General features: G+C 42.5%; 1 protein-coding gene across 1 annotated transcript; it reads left to right on the top strand.

The window, feature by feature from the left end:
• Positions 1-1,217: 1,217 nt before the first annotated feature.
• Positions 1,218-8,208, top strand: metrnla (meteorin like, glial cell differentiation regulator a). The gene is made up of 4 exons (XM_008416130.3): positions 1,218-1,577; positions 3,050-3,438; positions 6,681-6,740; positions 7,345-8,208. Exons 1-4 carry the CDS (start codon positions 1,480-1,482, stop codon positions 7,656-7,658), a joined length of 861 nt encoding a protein of 286 aa, XP_008414352.1. The 5' UTR covers positions 1,218-1,479; the 3' UTR covers positions 7,659-8,208.
• Positions 8,209-18,337: the final 10,129 nt, after the last annotated feature.

Here is an 18,337-nt window from a genome sequence, read left to right as displayed (position 1 = left end):
ATTTATTTGAATGTTTATGTGCAATTTGTGTCAGGCTTTCTTTCCAAGCTCTTTAGGTTTTGTAGATATATGGATTCATAAGGCTCTCAAAAATGGAGAGGAGGAAGTTAAGTGAAATCACAAAATCCTGCAAACATCTATAAAAAACATTGTGAAAATCCTTTAAAAACAAATGGCCAACTACAACTTTTTACTTTGGTTACTTGCTCAATTGACATAGCAGTAGAAATGTTTTTTTTCTATCTCTTGATTTGTGTAAATAAAATAAGTTTATCACTTTAAAATGAATATTTAAGGACAGTTAAGTTTCTTCAGAAAAAGCAACCCTTTTCCTTGGTAAGTACTTGGTAAGGCCTTTTATTTATTGGCATTCATAACCTTTGAATTATGTCACACCTTTTTACAATATAAAGAAAAAGTGTCTTGGTGCATACAACCTTCTGTACTCATAAAGTAATTAAGCAATTATAAAAAAATTAATGGCATCCGCTGCAGCCAGTTGTCTTCATAATTACCTAATTAGTAAATTGAGTGTACTTGAGTTTGGCTCAATCTTGTTGTGGATACAGCTGTTCTTTGAAAGTTTCAGAAGTTTGTTAGGGAAAATTAGCAAACAAACAACATCATGAAAATAAAGGAACACATCTGATAGGTTATGAATACAAATGTGGAGAAGTCTGAAGCAGTGTTAGATTATAAAAATATGTTCCAAGCTTTAGACATCTCACTGACATCTATGTACATTTCTATTTCTACTATTATCTTCTGTCTGGTGGGCCCTGTGCTTTTTAGATGGTAAGTGAATCTACAGTATTTGTAAGTGAAAGAAATGTACGCTGTGTTAACATAGATGATTCATACTGAATTAAAAGCTTTATTTACTGTGAATTAGTGGGATTTGGGATTTCTGTGGCTTCGTTGTCATTTTGTGAAGATATTTTGAGTTTTATATATCACTGTTTTAAAAATAAATGTAAAAAATAATTTAATATTTTCGTCTGATTCCTCTAAAAACCCGACTTAACTCCTCTTTCACCAAATACAATCTGCTTGAGTAAGAAATATTCTTAAGCAAAGACACCCTTGAATAAAATGTTACTCTTCCCACCTGTGGTAATAAATCAGTTTTCAAAAAGAGTCGTTTTGTTCTATGAAGTTATTATGTCCGAGCCCGAGCTGAGCGCCTGAACGCAGCTGATTGAGCGAACGGGGTGTGACGTGGAGAGCAATCAGGGCTGCTGAGCCGGAGACCGAGCCGAAACCAGTCCACAGTAAGCGGAGACCCGAACACAAGGAGCGGCCCGTACACGTAAGAAAAGAGACTTCATGTCTCTGAAACTTCGGGAAACAAAAACGAGAGACCTCTGAGAGCGTACGAAGCGGAGCGGGGCACATGGAAACACTATGCGGCCGGACAGACGGCGGTGGACTTTCCCATAGTTTCAGTCGAGAAAAGAGGCAAAGTGAGGCGAGATAAACATGCTCTCCCTGATGCTGGCCTCATTTCTGCCTCTCCTCCTTCTCTGCCGGATTTCTCTCTGCCAGTACTCAAGCGACCAGTGCAGCTGGAAGGGCAGGTGAGGCTCTCTGACCTTATTTTGAACGAACTCACACCTGAAAATGCTAAATTTCAAGCGGCTGCAGTGAAAGAAAAGCGAGTTGCTGGCGGCAGTTTGAAAATGACTGACCGAAACTCAAAAGACGTCGCAGTGAAAAGATTCACTTTGGCCAAATCAACCACGAATACTAGTTCGCGGTTAATATGTAACTGGACTCAACAGATTTGTGAGGAAACTCTATTTTGTTTACACTAATTATTTATTTAAGCTGGTATTTACAAATGCAATATGATTTGTGCTCTTATTGTGAAATGTCACGAGCTTTCTCTTGTAACAAGTTTGCAGAATGATACTTGGATTTTTAAATATTACATCTTATCCTGATTGTGTGTATATATATATATATATATATATATATATATATATATATATTTGGATCCAAGACAACATTTTTGTTATTTGTTTTGCAGTTTTGTAAATTTTCAGTCTTGATATATCATGGCACTGAAAAAGGTTGACTTTACTGGAAATTTCACCTCCCTTGCAACATCTGCAGATTTTTTTATTTTTTTTGCACTTCGAGTGTTTTTTTTGTTTTTTTTTTTTAATCCACCAATCAGGAGGGGTAGGCCATGCTTTCAGCCTCCAACCAATAATCTGTTGTTCATTAGTGAGATGCTTGCCTAATCTCCTCTAATTGCAAGCAGAAGTGATGAACTAAGATAGGACTTAATTAGAGGCGTGCTGAGGTGAGCCTGGTTATCGGGCTTCAGCTGCATCTGCTCAGCATGTGCCTTGGGTTTCTTCAGATCTATGGCAAATTTGAATTTCAGCGTCTCCTTTTCAGCATACTGGGCGTTTCTCCCCCCAGAGTTAAACCACAAGCTTGGCATGTGTCTGCCGATGGCTTCCTGCCTCTGGCTTTGCCACGGGAATGACTGACAAACTGGAGTTTTCAAACCCCTGACCAGGCATTAAGTTGTGGAGGGAGCGATTTGGTCGTGCTGGCGCCAGAGTCCGAAGTGCTGCCCGGACAAGTCTCTTCCACTCTCTTTGTTGGTGGTTTGAAACCAAGGGGAGGTTTGGTGCGTGACCGGCATTTGCACTTGCATGCAGCAGGCCCAGCTACTGTTGCTGCTGCCGTTGTCTCCCCAGAAGGCCCCGTGTCCCCTCCATTCATCCGCTTCTGCTTCCAAGCTCTTCCCAAAGGCATCCTGCCAGTGGTGCGTTTTGCCAGAGCTCAGGGCAGAACAATGTGGTATGGGGAGTGTGTTTGAGCTGAGGTCATGTCGGCTGCTTTGGCTCGTGACTGGTCATGCAGCCAGTCTTGCGCACAGCCTTAATGCTTCAGAAGGAATGTGGTGCAGTGTCCTTACAGTCTGGATGAAGGGAGAGCTTGTTTTCTGAGCTGAACCCAGTCAGAAAATCAGTTTAGATGAAACCATGGTTTTTTCCGAATGCTCACTTGTTACCCTTTCTGTCACCTGTAGCGGGCTGACCCATGAAGGCCACACCAGGGACGTGGAGCAGGTGTACTTGCGCTGCTCACAGGGCTCTCTGGAGTGGCTCTACCCGACCGGAGCCATCATCGTCAACCTGCGGCCCAACACCTTGTCGCCCGCTGCCGCCCGCCTCTCCGTCTGCATCAAACCCTCCAAGGACTCCACGGGGACAAACATCTACCTGGACCGCAACGGCAAGCTGCGGCTGCTGCTGCGCGAACAGGACCAGGCGGAGGGCAAGGTGCACTGCTTCAGCATCCGAGAGGGGGCGCTCTTCATTGAGGCCGTCCCGCATACGGACATCAGCCGGAGGATTACGGCCTTCCAGTACGAGCTGGTCAGCGACAGGCTGAGGGCGGAGGCGCAGTCACCTGGTGGTAAGGCGGAGCTTGATGTTGCTTCTGTACTGCAGCAGTTGTGGTGAACTTATACTGTAATAAAAGTTTGGAAACTTGGAAATGTCCACTATTAAGTTATAGATTTAAAAAGTTCAAGTTTCCCCTTAAAATTTTCCATCATATAGTGGTAAGAGTCCCAAAAGGAGATGCTGAAGTGACCTGAATTGTTTCTGTGTATAGTGTACTGCAACGCTGCCCCTCCCACATCTATTGCTACACTTTTCTCTTTCTTGCAAAAAAAAAAAACTTACTTTCTAGAAATATTTCCAGTCTCGAAAGAACTATGTTGAAACTTCTGTTACTTAATAAGGCAACAGTGTTTTAAAACTACAGTCTGCATGCTAGCAGGACCGCAGGTTAGCTACTTCAACATGCTACTTAGCATTTAATATTAGCTTGTGTTACTCTATAAAGAGCAAAGCAACAAAAACGTCTTCATTGCAATGATCAGTTGAAAACTGATGCATCAAAATGTGGTGTTTTTTATTTCAGCAGTGGTTAGAATAATTATTCTGTTTTTAAATGAAAGTTGTTAGGTTTGTGGAAATACCAACAAACTGATGGTATTTTTACTGAAAGTCATCACACTGTGAGTCTCACACTGGCCCATGTCTGCTTGTTTCCTTAGTCTCTGTGGTGCGCACTCTGCACTAAATGCAGCCATCTGCTGGTGAAAAACTTTATTGGGTTTGACACTAATCATTCACTCAACAATGAACTCGAGCCAAACTCAGTTTCTCTTTTAGTTTTGGGGGGGGAAAAAAAAGAAAGAACAAGATAAAAAGCTGGCTGAGTTTTGATCAAATGTCAGCCCTGTGGTTGTTTCACAACAGCACCGTTGATCTGACTGAAATACTCTGCTGCAAGCTGTAATTCTTGTTTTTTTTTTTTTTTTTTGTATGACCTGTGTGTGTGTGTGTGTGTGTGTGGAAAGGGGCACAGCCAAACACAGGCCTTCCAATGAAAAACAGTCATATATTTTCATGCTGCGTACCTGCCAGATCTGCACAGTTTCAAGCTGCGCACAACTGTTGTTTTTTCCACCTAAAGCAAAACACGAGCAGCGTAGGAGCCACATGTGTTTTTACGGCTCTCCGGCTTCACGTTTCCAAATCCTGCGTCACCGCTTGGCACGGCGTGGGGTGAAGAGGCGGAGGGGACGCTCTGCAGTGGGTTTGACCACATTAGTGCGCTTGGCTCTCTGCTGCAGCGGGATCTGGGCTATAATGTGGCATGAGATAGCATTGGGGTGATTCACAAAGACAGTGGTCTCGTGTCATGCGAAGCCTGAGTGGGCAGATTGATTGCTCCTTTGCTTCTTCTCATCGTCTTCGCCGTATTTCTTCCTCCTCTCTCCTCTCGTCTTCCTCCCTCCGACCCGCTGTGCTGGGATTGGGTTGCTCACCAACATGCTGGAATGCATCTCCAGCCAGATGTTGGGAGGAAGCTTCGAGGACCATATAGACTCGTTTGGCCTCTACTCTCTTTTCTTTCAGTCCCTCCCTCGCTGTTGACCATTTCCTACCTCTGCTTCCTTCATGTCTATTTATCATTGTAATATTTTTCTTTTCATTCCATTCGCCTCCATGCATCTCCCCTGTGTCCCCCTTGTCTATTTGAAGTGGTTTTTGTCGCTTCTGAGTGGTATTAGCAAGTTTTGCTCCATTACCGTGGAATGCATCTGGTCCCAGATGTTGCAGGGACTCTAATGTGCTTTTGCACCCCTCCCATCCTCCTCCGCTCTCTGCTCCTATGAAGTGGTTCTGATCAGAGCAAACGGGCCAGAAGGAGACGCTGACTCGGCTCTTGGCCCATTCCTGTGGTTGTGTTTCATGTTTCACATGTGAGCTCCGCTCCTCTCGGCTCGGCTCTGCAGGAAAGCAAACACACCCCGGTCCTGGGCCCCGGCTCGCGGCCGCGCCTGATGCCGCGGCAGTCCTCGGGACTCACTTCAAAGCGAGCGAGCGCTCCACTCCGAGGCGCTGGGCGAGGTCTGCTCTCTTGAAGTCCACCGTCTGTCCAGCTGTTAGCGAGCCATCAAGACTTGTGGCTGTTTGACCTTTGATCTCCGGTGACGTGGTGGCGCCTCGAGTTTCTGCTCCAGCTGACATTATTGCCGTTCACTCCTCCAGTCGTTACTTCAAAAAAAAAAAAAAAAGAAGCAGACTGAGAATAGTCGAACAATGAAATCACACCTACTTTTTTCTGTTTTTAAAGCAATACTTTCTAACTTGATGAACATTTACCAGTGAAGCCGGGTGATTTCCAGCAGAGAAGATCCACCTGAGTTAACACAGTTAGTCATCCTCCTTAATTTCTAGATTGACAGGCACTGCTGCTGCACCACAGTCCACCATTCTGACTGCCAACACCAGCTTCCTCCTCCCTCAGTTTACCACCCTGCCACTAAAAACCACCTGAGACAACTGATCTTTAGATCCATTTAGTGCTTTTTCTCCTGATATAAAACCTTCTGGCGTTAGCAGAAGACTTTTTCCCTCTGCAGACAGTTTTGTTTCAATCAGATCTTTCCTGTGTGTGGAACTTTTGTAATGTGAGGCATTTACAAAGCAGCTGTTTCTAAGCTGTTTTTCACTTTTAAAGTTAAGTAGTTATGATGCAGAACACGCCCCATCTTTCGGCACTGCTCACTCGTTTGGTCTGGTCTGTGTTTGTCACGCAGCGTTGGGGACGGGGGTCACTAACAGGCCCTGTGAGCATTAAACATACAGACAGGCGTGCATAATTCAGTTTGTTTGATTTTTGATGTACGTGTCAGGCAGTAAGGCTGCACAATATCTGGAAAATATGTGATTGTTATACTGTTGCCATGATGATATCAAATGATTTATCTACCCTTCTTTAAAAAAACAAAACAACATTTCAAGCCCCTTCTACTCTGTGAGCTTCAGCATCTCTGCTATATATATATATATATATATCAAGAATCCCTGTATTACTTCCCTGGAGAATTTGCTTGCAAAACATGGTCAAATATATCGATTGTGATATTGCACATATTGATATTGTGATGATGAATGTGATTCCTTTAGTTGTGCAGTTAGAATTGGCTGATTTATTTACTTTTTTAAATAATTCATTAGTTTGTGTTTGTCTTGGCCTGCACCCTGAAAGGAAATGCTAAAGGAATCATTTTTCTGTTTCTTTTGGAGCGCTCTGCTGAGCATGAACTTACCTAGCCTGTTTCTTTATCCACTTAGCGCCCTGTCAGCCCTGCTCTGATGCCGAGATGCTCCTAGCAGTCTGCACTAATGACTTTGGTAAGTTCTACGTCCGATTTGCACCAATCTAAGCTTTGCGGCCAATTTTTAATCAGTTTCTCTAAAGATTTGACCTGCTTTTAATGATTTCGGCAGATTCAGAATTTTCTTGCATGTAGAATTTGTTCCCAACTTTTCTGCCCTTTATCAGTGAATACATGTGTAAAAGAAGAAAAAAATTATTTCTGCCTTTTTAAAACATGCAATTGTTGTTCTTCTGAAGTCTTCTGTTTATTATAATTGTTAGTTTGTAATCTAACTATTAAATACTTTTTTTAAAAAATATAACTTTTTTAAGTTATATTTTAACTTAAAAATATATAAGGGGCTTGAAACAACATTTCAAGCCCCTTCTACTCTGTGGGGCTATCAGAAATCTTATTTCTGATTTTCCAATATTTTTAAATCCAATGTTTTTTTTAAGACGTTGAGTGGTATTTGAGTCTTTTTCCCCTCAGTAACTTCACCCACACTAAAGAGTGGTGACCTGGTAGCTTTGTTAGTGGTACAATCACTGGTCAGATATTTGGGTTTTTTAGTCAGGCCAGTCACAGATCAGCAAGTAAAGCCAGTTTCTTGACGCATTTCCTCTGCCTTCCTGCAGTGGCACGAGGCACCATTAAGACGGTGGGTCCGGAGGAGGACCACGCATCGGTCTCCGTGGAGATCAGCCGCCTTTACAGACAGAAGACCCACGTCTTTGTGTCCGGGGGCGTGAGGGTACGGAGCTGGACAGGCAACATAAAGATGCCCCTGCAGTGTGGGGTGAAGTCTGGAGAGGGCGAGTTCCTTTTCACTGGGACAGTGAGGTTTGGGGAGGCCTGGATGGGTTGCGCTCCTCGCTACAAAGACTTCCTGCGGTTGTATCACGAGGCGCAGCTGCAGGGGACCAACCCGTGCCATGTGGAAACTGACTGATTTAGCTGCCCACATTTGGAAGCATTGCAAGTTTTTTTTTTTTTTTTGATTTTGGAGAAGAGCTATAATGAAAGTTCAAGCCAAGGAAAGAGAAGAGAGACTGATGGGACTGTCCCAGACTTCTCTTGGTTGGTTCTGTGACTCTTGGAGTACGGAGATGGAAAGTGTTGCAACGCGGCACGTCGCCGAAGCCGGACACGACGGAGAAGTGTTCAGAGCGTCTTCTCGAGTACGAGGAGCCGCAGAGTTTTAAATGTAGCAAAGTCCTATTTGTTTTTATGTATAAAATGTGAAATAAGATTGTACATTTTGAAACGGTGTGCTTTGTGTAAAAAAAACAAAACAAAAAAGTTTGATGTACAGATCTGTATTTGTTTTCTTAAGAAGAACGTGTAAATTCAAAGACTCTTATTTTGTTTAAAAAATATTTGCAATTTAATGCCTGAACTCATTTTTTCAGGCTCTGCAGTTGTAAAAAAAGATGAACCAAAAAAAAAAAAAAAGGAAAACATGTTTTGTTGACAAGAATAAATTGTTTTTTATTGCCCAATGTGTTTTTTTTGTTTTATTTTTGTCTCAAAAAACAATATATGCACAAAAGTGGTTTCATGGGCACACATGTTCTGGACAAAACCAGAACCATATGATGTGCATTAGCCTCACTCCAGCCTAGATGGAACCATTTATCCAAAAGGTAAAGAGAGATTGATATCAGAGTCGGGGTGGATTCCTCTGCGTCGGTTCCTGTGGTGACGGGGTGGCCGTGTGTCAAGGTCAATGTGAAAGGCCTCTTTGTTCGAGCAGAGCAGCCCGCTAGGAGTGTGAGGTCTGAAGACCGACCTGAATGCAGCCCTGTGACCGGGCACGCAGCACAAAGTAGGACTCTCAAACCGCACTCCTAATTTTGATTGACATGTAAACCGCAACCTGAAGCTTTTCCTACAGCTCCAAATAAAACGCATTTGAGGAAGCGATGCGGCTACAGCAGCTCTTTGTAGAGTTAACAAGGCGAGGCCCCGGCTCTTTCTATCTGCCCTTTCACTTGAACGGAAATGCACCTAGAATTTCGTTCAGTGAGCTGCTGCTCCGATGCAGACAATTGCTTCTCCAGACAGAACGGTGCATGGCGCTGAATTGACTGTCTGAATTCCAGCTGACGGCCAGACGTCCTCAAATTGCTCACTGGGAAATGCAAACAGAGTTTCTATGGTTACATTCCTCTTCTTCGAGAAACCTTTTCGTGGCTTTGGGACTTTGCTTTGTGAAACAAGGTGTAGGAGGAAGAAAAGAGTCAGTGGGCATCTTGACATCCTCTGAATTTTACCTTAGATTTTGGCAACAGATGCAAGAAGCAATTCACCGTCACGTCTTTCTCACTTTTTAAAGTCTTTTTCTGCAGCTGCTGTTCACACATTCAGTTCACTGAAGGTTGTACAAAATAGGTTTATTTTCAGTAATTAATGTTTTTCTGATTTTTCAGTTAAAGAGTAATAACTGAGGTAATGAAATGCCGCTTACATACTCATTAGCTGCATTAGACATGGTGCTGGTGCCATTATATCATGTAGATTAGGAGTTATATTACAGTACTATCCTGAAATTCAGCAAAATCATTGCTATTTACCTTAACCAGATATGCTTTAGTCATTCAGACTCTTAGCACTTAAACTTGTTTACCACATGGAATAGATGTTGTGCCTTTATGCTCAATGCACTGGTCATGAGCAGACAGTTTGCGGCTAAAGGACTCTTCATGTCTGGGATAGGGTAGCAGTCAGGTTTTCTGAACTATAGTTTTAAATAGACAAACTCCAACTCTCAAAATCAAACAAAAAAAAAAACAAAACTTATTTGTGGTTTTTAATATGTCAAGAATGAACCGGCTTTGGTCTGAAGAGTACGTGTGAGACTAATTTTGAAAGTCAACAATAAATTTGACCTCACTGGTCAACTCCCTTGGTACTCAGGAGACATTTTGCAATTATCTACTTTATGAAATATTGAAGAATATCTGCAGACCTTTTATTGAAAGTCACACATCCCATTGCTCTCTGCTGACCAGAACATTCATCTGATTAAAAATTTGTGATATAATATAGACAAAGCTCAAAGTTTATTTATATAGCACTTTTCATAAAGTTGATTTAAAAACAGAAGGACAGACATAAAACGACTCAGAAACAGAAAGAGAGAGAGAGAGAGAGAAAGAGGGCCAGCTGACTTAAGGGTCAGGAAAACCCCAGCAGAGAGAAAGCCTGGACTGGCTTCTTTGGGAAATGCAGGAATGTTGGGAATGTGTTGACTTCACACACACGGGATGTGCAGCCACCACCCAAATGCTGCTGTCTTGATCAGCCAGAATCAATAGAGTCTCTGTGGTTCCTCTGTGTCAGTGTGTATGCCTGCAGCGTGCACGTGGCCCTAACCCCAGCACACATAAACACAGCACCCCGGCAGCCAGATCGCCACCACCCACACCGAGAAGCAAATCAGAGTGCAGCTGCATCGCCGACATCTGATGCGCTGCACAGCGCGACATTTTTAAAACGCACTTCCAACGTGCTTCTGATTGTTTAAAATGTCACATTTTGGTCTCATTGGGGTAAAAAGGATGTGTTTTATTTGTTTTGTGCTCGTATCGAAAAAAAACTTACATTGTTAAAAGTAATGTGATGGTAATATCTAAATCTTTAATACGCTTGTTGTGGATTAAAATATAAACACTGGATAACTTTGTTTTGGAAGGGGTTTTTTCTTGTAATAGAGCTCACATAATTTCTTTATATCTTTTAATATCTTCAAAAGATCAGATATTCAATAAAACTTTCGCAAGGCTAAGAATAAGCTCAAGCTGTTTTCTGAATCTTCTGATCAAGCTTTTCCTTTTAAAAAAAATCCAAATCATGCACAGGAACCACGGAATTATAAACATTTCTCAATTCACCATATAGTTTATCAGATGCATTAGCATAATTAACAGAACAGTAACTCGTGATTCTTAACACAGTATAATCCTTCAAATTCAAACTGAAGTGTGAGAAAGACTAGATGTATTTTTTTTTAATGTTTTCCTCTTACTCCTTTTCAGAAATGTCCAATTTAGGCAACACTATCAAAAAGATTTTAGCTAACAGACAGAAGAGCTTAGAAATCTAAGAATGTGTATTAAAGTCGTGCGTTTATGTGCTTCAAGAAGAAGTTTTCCCAATCCAGGGATATTTTTCTGACGTCTATATTACATCTAATTACTTCTGTTTGTGAATGGTGAATTGGTGCTGCAGTCTGAACCTAAAACACTGCCCCCCCTCCTCACTTCTGAATGAATGAATGAGTGTGTGTCCGTTCACATGGCTCAGCAGAGGCGCCTCTGGGGTGTCTCTCGTTCGTTCAGCAAACACACCAGCGTCGTCCGGAGTGGGGGGTCCTGCTGCAAGAAGCTTCATATTCAGCAGCCCAATAACAGAGAGAGACCTTGGCTCAGAGGACGCCCAGCAAACATGTAGCAAATGGCACTTTTATTTACTTGCCTGCGCACCCCCTCCCCCACCCCTGCAACAGCCTTCATTTACTGGGAGCTTTTTTTTTTTCAGCAGCCCCATGGCAACAGCGAGTCCTGTCAACAGACGTAAAACTTTCTCATGATGTCACCAGAACGACAAAGCTCTGCTAGCTGTTATAGACTTAAAACAACACAAAAAAAAAAGCGCTATATTAATTGGCTGATTTGAAGTTTTTAGTTTATGAACAGCATAATCGATGGGATTTTTACATCTAGGACTAGACTGCATACGTGTTCCGAAACCTTAGCAAAGAGCATACCACCCGAACCTCGGGCTTATCAAGACATAATCTTGGCGCTGAATGAGCGTGTTGTTTTGTGCTCCATGCAATCTGTCATTTATCAACACTTTGCTGCTTGTCTCATTGAGACAATGCAATCTGCACAGGCCCCATTGCTCTCAGGCCTGTCAGTTGCACGGTTCAGAAAGGCAAATCTGCTGTTTGCACAGTCCAATGAGCAGCAGTGGCTTTGCCTTGCTGCTTGACTCTTCCTTGGCAACTGGGCCAACCCTCTCTGACCTCTGACCTGGGTTGCAGCCTTTGGATGAGAGGAGAAAAAAAATGGTTCCTGTCTAAATTTAGCCCTTAGAAGCTGGAGTAGACAGGGCCATGCCCTCAAGGCCCCTAAAGGAAACACGCATCTTTGGGCAATGTGAGCCGAGGCAGACCCATCAGCCAATGGCAAAGGCGAGCGCGGAGCGTGATGGATCGTTTCATTGGACGTGTGATGTTTGATGGATGTCCAGATGAGGGGAATAATAGGTTTTCTAACAGATAGATAGGAAGTGAATCCTTCGATTTCAATGCAGAAGCGGATGTGAGCTGTTTGCATTTAAACAGAGAATGATGGATGGACTTGTGGAGAAAGGAGTGCGACGCAAAAGAACAAAAACCATGGCTTCTGTTTTCATTGTATTAAAAATAAATACGCTTGCAAACTATCTGGATGAAACATAAGATCATTTGTCAGTTAAGGAAATATCCTAATAGAGAGAGTTGCGTAAGTATTTCTAATCTAAGTGTTTCGTAATCATTTTGACACAATGGCCATGTTACAACGGCAATCTCTGATGTATTAAGCTGGAATTTTGTTATTTGATACTTTATAAAACCACCTTTCACTGGAATTACAGCTGCAAGTGCAGGGTGTGTCTCCATCTTTGCACATCTAGAGAGTGGAATTTCTGCCCTAATTATCACAATGAAATTGCACAAGATCAGTTAGAGAATCTTTTGCAAGTATTGTATTTTCTAGCAAGACAGATTTGGACTTTAACTGGCCCATTCTAAGACATAAACGTGCATTATTTAATATTAATGTAGTTATCCTCCTTTTTTGTGTGTTTTCTGCCAGGACTGGATCTGTACTTGGCGCCATCTGTTCTGTTTTGCCAGCTTCCCTTTGCTTGCAAAGAAACAATGAATCCCCCAAGAGCATGATGGTCCCACTGCCATGTTTCACAGTGTATTCTGAGGTTAATTTTGTGCGAGACATAAAACTTTGTAAGCTCGGTTATGGTTTCATCTTCTAACTTCTAAACTGCAACCAAGGGTTGATCTAGTTTTCTATTTTCTACTTTAACCTTTTCAGATCTTGGCATGTTTCATAACGAAACCTTGCTTAAAATGTCTTCACCCTGTACTGTCTGGTATATTTACCTATAGCTGCCTCTTATGATGCTTTTTGTTCACATCGTAAAAACCGTTCAAAGAGTAGTTGTACTTATACTGAGACAAAATTACACACAAATGTCCTTTTCAAACTGAGTGACCTGTGATGAGAATTAGTACCAATGCAGTTTATTTAGAGCTATCAGAATAAAGGGCTATCAATTCATGGACAAATGTACAGCACTCTTCAGACTTGGGAGCACACTTTCAGCCCAGACAATGAATGAAACCGAGTCAACGTCTAACTAAGAGACAACGGTCAAACTTAAAAAAAAAAAGATGTTCACACAGACACTGTCAAGCCAGTGTAACTGAACCCGAGTCATTTTGATCAAAACATAAAAGACGAAGCTGACAGAAACACAGCAACCATCATTGGCTGCAGTTAAAGTTGCAAGTCTTTTTGGTGCTAAATGGAAATGCATGCCACACTTTTCAGACTATTTCTAAAGACCATGGATGATGTTTTTGTTTTTTCTGCAAGCCACCATTATGCACTGCTTTACTTTGTGATAGCTCATCGCCTAAAGTCCAAATAAGACACGACATTTATGGTTGTAACTTAGGATGTAACGAAAAAGTTTAAGGAGTAGGAATACTTGTTTTTGAAGTGCAAGTGCAACTGTGCAATTTTAGCTCAAAACTAAATCCAGAACCGTGGAGCGCGTTAAAGTCTTACCTCCGCATTATCTATCACTCAGAACTTTCAGGCACATGAGGTTTTCATTAAAACCATTACTGCTTGTTAAACAGTGTGCCGAGTTCCTGAGCTATGGCAACAGTTATCAAGTGGACAAGTGTTGGCAACAGCTGAATGCTCATCGGGGGAAAGAATGGCTGAGGCAGGGGAAAGTAGAGTTGCAGGGGGTCACACGCTTGCATGTGCACACGCATGCATGCATAGCAGCTTAAAAAGCACAGGTGACAGCAAGTGACCCTCGATTAGGGGGTGAGGAACCTGTCGGGTTGCTCGCGAGCCACTCGCGTCGCAGAGGGTCAAAGGTTGACCTGATTACTGAGAACAGCGAACGACCAAAACCTCGAGCGAGTTTTGCTTTGATCCTAATAAAGCCGGAAGACAACAAACTTAATGAAAAATAGTTCTTGGAGAGATCTCATCGGAATGGTATCCACAGGCTGAACCACAGTCATGGAAGTTTACTCCGTTACAGACTGAAGAGGGACAAGTGTTCCCTGGTGACATATTGGGGAGCTTTAGGTGGATTATCGCTGCTATGCTGTGGAATGCCCAACTTGCCTGAAATAGGGAATCAGCGAGGGAGGGGCACGAAATGCCACCCAAAGTGTGACGACAGTAAAAATGTAACGATATCAGAACGTGAGGTCATTTGAAAGGCGGGGGTTCTTCTCAAACTTCATCACCGTCTCTTTATAGGACCAAAATGTTTGTGTTCATCACGGAGACTGAGACATTGACATTGTGTCTGGCACCAGCAGAGAAGCACTGATTAAAATGTGAAATGTTCTCATGTAATTATAAGAGGGGGACTTTTTTTTTTTTTTTTTCGCTTATCGCTTATGGTTTCTTTATGTGTGTTTGTTAACTGAGTGTGTGTGGAAATATATCCATAATATATTTTATATTTCTGTGCAATCATACCAAAGTGGTTGTATTCCTTTAACTAAATGCTTCAGAGGTGTGGCTTATAAGATTATGCATATTTTCTTTCTTCTCATTATTACGTCTGGATGTGTTTAAATTCTTTGTGCTCATTTTGTTGTGGAATTTGTACTTAGATATTGTATGGGAATAAATAGAAAACCTTCTAAAATCAACCTTTTATTCATGTTTAGACCTTTAAAGTGCGACAGACTGGCGACCTGTCTGGGGTGTATCCCGCCTCTCGCCCGAAACGTTAGCTGGAGATGGGCACCAGCAACCCTCCCAACCCCATCAAGGGACAAGGGTGCAAGAAAATGGATGGATGGATGGATGGATAGACCTTTAAAGTCCTCCTGAGACTGCATCGGGGGGAACATCCATCCATCCATCCATCCATCCATCCATCCATCCATCCATCCATCCATCCATCCATCCATCCATCCATCCATCCATCCATTTTCTTCCGCTTATCCGGGGTCGGGTCGCGGGGGCAGCAGCTTCAGAAGGGAGGCCCAGACTTCCCTCTCCCCAGCCACTTCTTCCAGATTCCTCCGGGGGAATCCCAAGGCGTTCCCAGGCCAGCCGAGAGACGTAATCCCTCCAGCGTGTCCTGGGTCTTCCCCGAGGCCTCCAACCGGTGGGACGTGCCCGGAACACCTCACCAGGGAGGCGTCCAGGAGGCATCCAGACCAGATGCCCGAGCCACCTCAACTGGCTCCTCTCGACGTGGAGGAGCAGCGGCTCTACTCTGAGTCCCTCCCGGATGACCGAGCTTCTCACCCCATCTCTAAGGGAGAGCCCAGCCACCCTGCGGAGGAAACTCATTTCGGCCGCTTGTATCTGTGATCTCGTTCTTTCGGTCATGACCCAAAGCTCATGACCATAGATGAGGGTGGGAACGTAGATCGACCGGTAAATCAAGAGCTTCGCTTTTTGACTCAGCTCTCTCTTCACCACGACGGACCGGTACAGCGCCCGCTTCACAGTAGACGCTGCCCCAATCCGCCTGTCGATCTCCCGCTCCCTTCTTCCCTCATTCGTGAACAAGATCCCCAGATACTTAAACTCCTCCACTTGAGGCAGGACGACCCCCCTGACCCGGAGAAGGCACTCTACCCTTTTCCGGCTCAAGACCATGGCCTCGGATTTGGAGGCACTGAGCCTCATCCCGGCCGCTTCACACTCGGCTGCGAACCGCTCCAGTGAGAGCTGCAGATCACGTTCCGATGAAGCCAACAGGACCACATCATCCGCAAAAAGCAGAGATGCGATCCTAAGGCACCAGTTTAATTGGCAGTTTAATTGGACTCTGAAAATGAAAATAAATTCTAAGGACTTAGAAGCTACTTTTGCAACCTGTTGATAATTTCTACCCTTGTATTTCTCCCATTTATAAAAACTGTTGTAGTTATCAGGGATAGCTCTGATCATTTTTACCTGCCGTTAACTTCTAAACTAAAACAAGTCAGCTGGCCCTTGATCAGTCATCTGTCTAAAGAGGCCAATAGAAATGCATCCGTTTACTGACTGTGCAGCATTCCCTCAGTAAGCATGCGGTGATAGCGGAGAGTAAGAGTAGCCATCTAAATGCGTAACCAAAACACAAGAGATGATATAGATTATAGTTTTTTAATGGCAGAAAAAAAAACATTCAGTCTGAGGGTAAATACAAATCAGTGGCGCAAACCTTTGTATTTTCAAACAAACAAATGAGCATTTATTTGGTTTATATGCAAATGTAGCTAAAAGCCTGTTGAAGCTTTTTTCCCCATAAACTTCGATTTTATTGGAACATAAAAATCTGAGGAAACTCAGAGGAACTGCTTTTTGTTGAGACATAAATCCTTTATATGTGTAGTAAAACTTTGTATGTCCTCATTTTTAAGTAAATAATGTTCTACTTACTTCATCCTACAAATAAATAACACATGAGGCATGCAGGGTTTTGGGCTGTAGCTGCAGATAAGTGAACACGTTTCATTTATTAAGTCCATGCCAAAGTTCTTTTTATGATGACAGTTTTTGTAAGTGTTAAATTCAGGGGGGAAAAAAGTGTAAAATCTGAGAGAAATTACAGCAATTTATTGTTTTGCAAAGGTTTGGGTGTGAAACTTTTTTTTCTTTTTTCATTTAAATCGACCAGAGCAAGATAAAAACAAGAGCAGCTAAACCGCAATGAGCTTGTCTCTTTCCCGCAGCTCTGCCGCCCTCTGCAGGACGCATTAAGCACTGACTCAGGTATTTTCTGAGTTTTGCCATGACCTTACAGAGAATGAATAACAATGCTGAGTGAGTTCCAGATACGTTTCCTTACAGCTTGAGGTCAACTCTCCACTGATGAATGGAGTTATGTACAGTATTAACCCACAGCCTAAGCCATAATGACAGTGCAGTGCGTGTGCAGGAAACGACCGTTATATATATAAAGCCTTTGCGCCAGTCCCAGAGAGACTGCTCACATTTCCATTCGTGGTGAAATGTAGATTTATGCTGTAGTCATAACAAAGTCTGAATAAGACTGACACAGCATAATGACGGGTTGGTAGATAATTTGTTCTGCAGACAAGCGGTCCCAAAGACTTATGAATGACTTGGTGTTGCCTAATGTTTCTGTGTAAACTTTGTGTTAGAGTAAAACATTAATTTAAGTGCAAGGGAGGGTAACCATAGTCACACAGGAAACTAAATAAAGAGGAGACGTTTGCTGCCGTGCTCCTGGTACAGAAAACTGAAAGTCTCCTCTAAAATGCCTCATTATATTTCAGCACATGTCAGATTCAGGAAGGGTTTGATTTGAAGGATTAAAAGAAAGAGGGAAGAGGGTTCGCTGACTAGAAATGTGTGCCAAGTATCAAAGTACCGACTGGCTTACATTTACAGTTGTAAATGTAAACCATTTACATTTACAACTGTAAATATAAGCCAGTCTCACATTGCAAGTCTTTGTTGCTGCACTTGTTGAATCAATTCAGTTATTGTTTAACATGCTATCGCAAATATCATGCTCATGCTTTTAGACCAAGTCTTTAAGGGACTGAACTAAAATAATAATAATAATTTAAAAAAACCATTAAGTGATGTATAGCACATACTTTATTTCAGAACCAGCACTATGCCGCTAAAAAGAATTATTGAAACGGTTTTTGACATTTTCAGTGCCACATAAAGCGCCGCAAAAGTAAAGTTGTCATATTCGTCGGCCGTAAATTTCACATCAGGTCTTTCAGAAAAGCTCCAGCCGGTGGAGATTCTTGCTTAAATGTGTGAGCTCTCTCTGCTGCCTCTGAAAGTTAAAGCTAAACCAAAAGATTGCAACGTCACATCATGTCAGTGTACTTTTATCAGGCTTTGGCTTCACCATTAGAAATGTTTTAAGGTAGAAACTGTAAAGTCCGGTGTTTAAAGGTAATACATTTTTGTTCTTTAAAAAAACCTAGCTGTTTTTTTAGCATCTACATTGTTGCATTATTACACTGCTATTTTTTTTTATTAATATACAGTAAAACATTAACAATTTGGCCCTTTATGTGCTGCACGAAATAGCAGCTTTCAGCACTATTGTTTTGCAACAACAAAGTCAAATTCCAGTGGGGGGCCTCGTGTGCACAGTGTGCATGATGTCCCCATATGTGTGGCTTCCTTCCTCTGTAGAATAACTTACACGTTGGGCTCATTGGTCATGCACTGGACATAGCAGATAGATGCGCGTTGTATGTAGGAGCATGCACTTAAAATGTCAACTTGCTCATTTCTAGGAATAAACATTGCAGAAATAGCATCACTTCTTATCTCGAAGTTGTTAAACATGATCCTCTGAGCAAAG

Source organism: Poecilia reticulata, chromosome 8 (assembly GCF_904066995.2).
Source record: "Poecilia reticulata chromosome 8, P_reticulata-male-v2, whole genome shotgun sequence".
NCBI lineage: Eukaryota > Metazoa > Chordata > Actinopteri > Cyprinodontiformes > Poeciliidae > Poecilia > Poecilia reticulata.
This window is presented reverse-complemented; position numbering and strand designations above follow the sequence as displayed.

Coding starts and splice junctions, on each gene's coding strand:
- metrnla (XM_008416130.3), top strand. CDS start 1,480: ATGCTCTCCCTGATGCTGGCCTCATTTCTGCCTCTCCTCCTTCTCTGC. Junction 1,578..3,049: donor CAGTGCAGCTGGAAGGGCAG/GTGAGGCTCTCT, acceptor TGTCACCTGTAG/CGGGCTGACCCATGAAGGCC. Junction 6,741..7,344: donor AGTCTGCACTAATGACTTTG/GTAAGTTCTACG, acceptor GCCTTCCTGCAG/TGGCACGAGGCACCATTAAG.